This window comes from Chenopodium quinoa, unplaced genomic scaffold, assembly GCF_001683475.1.
Source record: "Chenopodium quinoa cultivar QQ74 unplaced genomic scaffold, ASM168347v1, whole genome shotgun sequence".
Taxonomy (NCBI): domain Eukaryota; kingdom Viridiplantae; phylum Streptophyta; class Magnoliopsida; order Caryophyllales; family Amaranthaceae; genus Chenopodium; species Chenopodium quinoa.
This window is the reverse complement of record NW_018743066.1, coordinates 1464835-1471458: the sequence shown is the minus strand read 5'-3', so window position 1 is coordinate 1471458 and position 6624 is coordinate 1464835. Positions and strand designations below refer to the sequence as shown.

At 32.2% G+C, this 6624-nt stretch overlaps 1 protein-coding gene across 1 annotated transcript; it reads right to left on the bottom strand.

Annotated features, from left to right (window-relative positions):
• Nucleotides 1–709: 709 nt before the first annotated feature.
• On the bottom strand, nt 710–4902 carry LOC110731310 (probable WRKY transcription factor 31). The gene is made up of 6 exons (XM_021911161.1): nt 4207–4902; nt 3243–3341; nt 2955–3125; nt 2269–2667; nt 2068–2181; nt 710–1773 (listed from the first exon to the last, which is right to left on the bottom strand). The coding sequence occupies exons 1-6, from the start codon at nt 4660–4662 to the stop codon at nt 1066–1068; spliced, it is 1947 nt and encodes a 648-aa protein (XP_021766853.1). The 5' UTR covers nt 4663–4902; the 3' UTR covers nt 710–1065.
• Nucleotides 4903–6624: the final 1722 nt, after the last annotated feature.

The following is a 6624-nucleotide window of genomic DNA, read 5'->3' as shown; positions in this document are numbered from 1 at the left end:
ATTTTCCACAAAGTATGAGCCACAGATTGACATTGACGGACGAACCATATATTGGCGACGGTGAGAAAATGGAGTGACGGAGTACGGAGCTTAAACTGGCCGGTGAACGGTGGCGGGGCTACGGGCCTGCGGGTGGGGTCTGGGGATTTTGATTTAGGGGAGTTAGAGACTTAGGGTTTTACAATTTGGGGGAAATGTTCTGAATCCCAAGTTTTAATTTCTAAATGTTGAAAATTGGGTGTGAGGTTATAAAGCAAAAAAAAGAAAAAAAAATGTCAGTAATGGGGTTTGAACCCACATCTCGCGTGTGATGGGTGGTAAAAAAACCATTAGGCTGCAAGCTGAACTTCTTGACATTTAGTGTTTAATTTTTTTTATAAAATAATAGGTTGTCCTGTGACACACTATGACTACACGTGGGTCCGCCCCTGCTCCCATTACGTATCTGTATAAAATAAAATAAAAAATTTATGGCAAAACATTTTTTTTTAAATAGTGTCTTAAATTTGTGAAGTTGTTGTAGAAATCGTATATGGTTATAGGCCGACTGTTGTTATAGGTATCATTTGGTATACCGTACACTCATCATATATATCATATTAGATCCTATATCAAATTAGATCCTATATATATATAAAGCTAATTAGAAGTGGAAAGTGTATAATGCGTGAGGAGTAACAATAAATAAAACACTTAAATGAAATGACGATAAACTTAAATTTGTATCTCGCCCATATATATCTATCCGAAAATGGATAAATTATTCAAAAAAAAAAATAATGATGTGATTAAAGAATGAACTTGTCTTCTGTAAGTCTTCTCAAAGACCTACTAGAGAAGAGAAAAAAAAAAAAAAGGAAAAATGAAAAAAAAAAGTATATGAACATTTTTTTTTACCTCATTCTTATCCTTTTCCTAAGAGCTACTATGATAAGTAATATACTAAACCAAAAGATATAGGCCCAAAAAAAAAAAAAAAAAAAAGTTTTAGCTAAAAACAAAGCAACATATTATGAAGGAAATAATATTTGTCTATTTGCATAACTGCCTCCTTTTGTTGCCTTTCTATTGTTGTTGCATGCTACTACTTGTAGTGACGTTATTTGCATTGTTTCCATTAGTAGTGGCATCACTAGGCCCATTATTGTTATCTGCCGGGCCACGTGCCCCACCGATGATCGACGAGATGGCAGCCGCCAGTGCGGCTGTGAAGTTCGGGTCGTTGGCGATGGCAGCCGTGGCTGCGCTTAGAGTGTCGGCGAAAGCCGGGTTTTGGTTAGGGTGTTGCAAGTGTGAAGCGTCCAACCCTTGGGGAGTCGTAGTTTGTAGACCAGAAAATTTTGATTGGTTATTATTATTATTAGTAGTAGAATTTAGCAAAGCTTGACCAAATATTTGAGGAATTGAGCCCAAAAAATTGGGCCCCACTTGGGAAGTTTGAGGTTGAAAGGGTACTTGAAAAGGTCCATTTGTTTGAGGAACTGATTGCCTCATTTGAAGAGGATTTGGTGAATGGGTTAAGTCCAACGTAACAGTTGGAAAAGGTGCTGATGCTGAGATTGTAGCCATACTTGATGAGCATGGAAGTATGGTCCTAGCTAGGAAATTCGGGTTCATTAACCCGTCCCCACTCGGCATTGAACCCGAGAGGAGCATGCTCGCCGCTGCTGAGGTTGTCGAGGCCATCGCCATCGCGGCTGGTGGTAGTGGGTGGTTGTGGTTACCTTCATATGTTGTGATCAGAATTGACCTGTCCTCCGCACACCTTTGAACCTATACAAAAAAAATTGTTGACAATGCTCATTATTAGTCTTCAATTTCTATGTAAATATCTATGAACGTACATGTTGTTAGTCATTATGGATTTGATAACTTAGATATGCCCATATTGACCAACATTTAAGAAGAAAAAAAATAGTAACAAATAAAAGTAACTACTACCACAGTTTCATATTTTTTTGTAATTGAGATATTATTTGTGAGATAAAAAATATTTTAAAGCTGTAAAAAATGTGAAAGAGGTAGTATTAACTCTTGCAATTTGGAAAGATGATGATGATTACATACTTGTTTTCGAACAGGACAACCAACAGCCATTGTGCAACGATAATAAGCTCTAGGGCAAGGGTTACCCTTTGCCATCTTTTGTCCATACTTTCGCCATTGACATCCATCGCTTATCTACATAAATTTCCATACATATATTAGACTTCGTAACACTTTCAATCCGTACGTACATGAACACTAATTAAGTAATTAATAACTAACCATGGGTGCTTCAGATCGTGCTCGAACTGATACACGAGCTTTCCTCATTGTAGCCTCGGCGGCTGCTTGATCAACAGGAGGACTAGTAGGCTTGACTACATTGTTCATCAACTTAGGCACCTTATTATGCCCCCACCCTTGCGCGTCCGAACCTTCCGGACTTTCTTCCCTTATTCTCTTCCCATTGTCATAGTTAGCAAGGTTCAACTCCTTATTATTGTTGGCCCTTGACGCTACTTCCATTGAGTTTAACGGTGAGCCAGAGCGGTCCACCGTCCTCTCGTCATCCGACAAGGTTTGAGACGTTCGCTCATCGGTCTCCGTATTTGCACCCGAAACCAAGTCTAAGAATTGACGTGGTACCATTGGCTTCTCCTCGGCCTTTCCTTGCATAATTGCCTATACATATGGAATAAAATCATATCCTAAGTAAACTTGCAAAATGATAATTAATAAAGGCGAGTAAATTGGTAATAATGATATACTACCTCCGTTCAATGTTATGTGCAACTTCAGAATATTTTATATCTCACAAATAATACCTCAAAGTTACACATAACATTTAACGGAGGTAGTAACTGATTTAGTCTTATGACTTTTAACTACAACAATTTTTTTTTAAATGAACGGCATAACATATAACGAAAAACAAAATCAAATGTACGATTGAAGGTTGTTGTACGTACCTCATGTTGCGAATTTTCGCCCTTTCGAAGGTTTTGTTGTTGTTGGTGCTGCATTACATTTACGAGGTGCAATTGAAGAGAATTGTAACTGTTGCTCATTTGATTTAACATGGATTTCAACTTTTGATTTTCAGTATTCATACGTTGTAGCTCAGCTTGAAGTAAAACTAGCTGATAATTAAAATCATACACAAATATATGATGTTAATGAATTAAGATGAAAAGGTATTAATGGTTGTTAAATTTTATACATAATTATATTATTAATGATAGTACAGTATTAATTACCTCATTTTTGTTTCTCTTGTCTTCTGCATCCGAAGATGCACCATCATCTACCGTAGATTGATCGCTTCCCGTATTAGTGGTGAGAAGATGTAAACCAGTCTATACATTGAAATAAAAATTACTTTAATAAATATATATGAATGAACTAAAATTATTAGTTAATAAATTATAAATTAAACCAATACATGTAATTTCTTAAAATAAAATTTTACTAGACTATATGGATATATTTACGACTCCGTATTATTATGAAGATGATTAACATATTAATTATATAATATTAAAAAAAATTAAGCATATACGGAGTAATTTTAATTTTATTAACTAAGACAAAATATCTATAATTCTTAATTTATTATAAAATTTGGGAAAAAAAAATAAATTATATACAATGGGTGTATGATATATGATAGACTATTTTCTTCAAAAAAATATATACTTGTATGTATGATAGATTAAATTTTTAACACGTATATAATATATCGCAATTCACCTAATTTTACTCAAAAAAAAAAGTCTCCCCCTTTATTGCAAATTTCGACTTTGTAATACTCGTAATAAAATGAAAATAAATAATACTCCATAATAATAAATACACTGTCATAACAAATAAATAGGATCTTAAGTAGTAGCTCCCTCCGCCCCTAAATTACAATTCTTCTTCTCTCTATTATGTGAGGAATAAATGATAGAAGTAAAAATGTAATTTAGGGATGGAGGGAGTACTCCGTACGTCTAAAGTTTATTACTCCTTTAGTGAAATTACGACCTTCGTTAAAGTAGGAAAACATAAATTTAATTTTGAGAGAAAGTAGAACAACAATTAGTTAGACAACAAGGGAGTAGATTTAACTCCGTAAAACATTTTATCATCAAGAATAAAAGATTAGGTAGGATCTGAAAATAGCAATAAATGAAGAAATTAAAATAAAATAAAATAAAAAAAAGAGAGAGAGAAAGTTACATTAACATTATTATTATCGAGAAGAGGTGCGGAATCAGGAAGAGCAGTAATAGCAGATTGATGATGATCACGAGAAGAAGCTTCCTCTTTCACACGATTTAGAGGTGCCCCAGAACACGATGTACTCCTATGTACTGTATTATTATTATTATTATTATTATTATTATTATTATTATTATTATTATTATTATTATTATCAGAGAAGAAATCTACTTCACCAACAACTTTCTTCTTATCCTGATTTTGATCATCATCATCATGTCTTTGATCACGATCATGTTCGGCTGATTGACGGTGGATATTCATTGGAAAATCTAGGCTTTGGAACACCGGATTATTATCATTATTATTAATATTATTCTTATGTTTTTTGTGATGAAGAAGGTGGTGGTGGTGGAGAAGATCGGACGGTGACGATGATGATTCAAGAGCAAGACCCCATCCTCTGCCGTCCATTTACGAGATGATTTTAATTTGATTGGTTGGATCAGTGGATTTTTATTTTTATTTTTATTTGGAAATGGGAATGAAAATGAAAGAAATGGATTTGGGTTTATAAGAGAGACAAGAGAAAGAGAGGAGAAGAAGAAATGTTTGGAAGTCTCAAGTCTTTTAACTGATGAGCCTATAAAAAGGGTTTGGAATGAAGACCAATGACTTTTTTATTATTATTATTATTATTATTATTTTCATTTTCTTTGTTTTGAAAAGAAAAATACTTGTATTGGTAAGTGTAATAAAAGTGTAATACACTAATACTATGATATATAAATAAATATATATGCTGTAATAAATAAGTACATACGTTGGATTTTTCTAATGATTATTTATCTTACCTTGTATTAATATATACCAGTATATATAAATATAAAAATGTATATATATCTAGTAGGTTTTGTTATCGTCTGAATTTTTATGGTCTTGACTGCTTTTTATTTATGTTTTGATTCGTTATATTTATATGATACGGAGTGTTGTGAAATTATATGCCCTAGTCTAATCTCATCTTAACAAGATTTAGAAATTAATGATCTGATGAGAATAAGTTAAAGTCAATTGAACAAAGTTTAAAGATGAAAGTTGGGTTATTAGATCATCTAAAAGTAAGGTAATTTATACTTTGTAGGTGATGAATTAATTACGTTGTTCTAAGGGTAATGACGATCGATTAATTATTTGATTTGGTTTAGTTTGTTTGGATCTAATTAAGTCATATGTAGGTTTATTTTGTGTCAATTTAGCTTATTAAATTATGATGCATGATGCGTTATATTAAACATTGTATGCTCATATCAAGTTGAGTTAGTTCATCTATTTAAAATGTGATTTTAGGTTGATTAGGGCTCATATAATTTTTTTCTACGTTTGATATTTTTATGTTAAGACATTAGTAAGAATAAGGACACGTGATTGGGATAAATTCAATTCGTAGATGCATAGTCATTAATCAAATCGGATGATAATTTGGTTTATTTCATAACACAATCAAAATAGAAATATGATACAGTGTAGAAAAAGTCTATAAAAGTAAAAATACACGACGTATTTATCAAAAATGAAAATGAAAGATATACGACGTATAAAATATTATTATTAATAGTTTTCCTTTAGTATTATCCTTTACTATTTAATAAGTTTATGTCCACACACTACATACATTGAAAGATTTTTAATTTAGAGAAGAAATACAAAAGAAAAAAAAGTCATTATTTAACCAATAAAAACGTCAGCCTATGCGTAAGAGTGAGAAATAAAATAAAATAATTAGTCATAAATAGAAGAAGAAAAAAACAAAATAAAAATAGGAGTGGTTTCGTCTACATTTCGTCAAAAAGGAAGTTGACTCATTCTTTCTTCAAAGAAATACCACCGCCCCGTGGGATGCGGCGCCTTCCACGTGACGGTATTCAACTCTCTTCTTCAATCTTCACTACTCCAAAACACGACCTTCTTTCTCACCTTAGCTTCTTACTACGTCGTATTATTATACCTTCTAGTATTTTTGTACTTGATTCTATAAGTATAAAAGTATAGTACACTTTTATCAAGAAAGATATCGGATAGTACACATTTATTATTGTTGAAACCCATTGTATATACATACCCACTTGTGACTTTATGAGTGTCCTACGTTAAAAAAAAATATGGTTGGATTCATCTATTTATAAAGGTAGAGGAGTTATTTTTATTATCAATAATTAATTTCAGTAAAAAGCTTCTCGTGTCTTGTTTATGGACTGAACTTTTCTTCTTTTATCGAGTAAATTGAATGGTTTCAATGTTTGGGGTGATGGGAAGATCTTATACTCCCTATATTTAATCAAAAAAAAAAAAATCATTATACTCCGTATTTAATTTCGTAGTTACAAAGATGCAAAATTTTATATTTGAAATTAAAGTGCAAAGATTAAAAAAAAT

What these genes read in the sequence shown, in the direction of transcription:
- LOC110731310 (XM_021911161.1), bottom strand. Translation starts at nt 4,662, where the DNA reads ATGGACGGCAGAGGATGGGGTCTTGCTCTTGAATCATCATCGTCACCG. An exon ending in TCGATAATAATAATGTTAAT is followed by an intron (nt 3,342 to 4,206) that starts GTAACTTTCTCT and finishes TTCAATGTATAG; the next exon opens with ACTGGTTTACATCTTCTCAC. An exon ending in CACGATCTGAAGCACCCATG is followed by an intron (nt 2,182 to 2,268) that starts GTTAGTTATTAA and finishes AAATTTATGTAG; the next exon opens with ATAAGCGATGGATGTCAATG.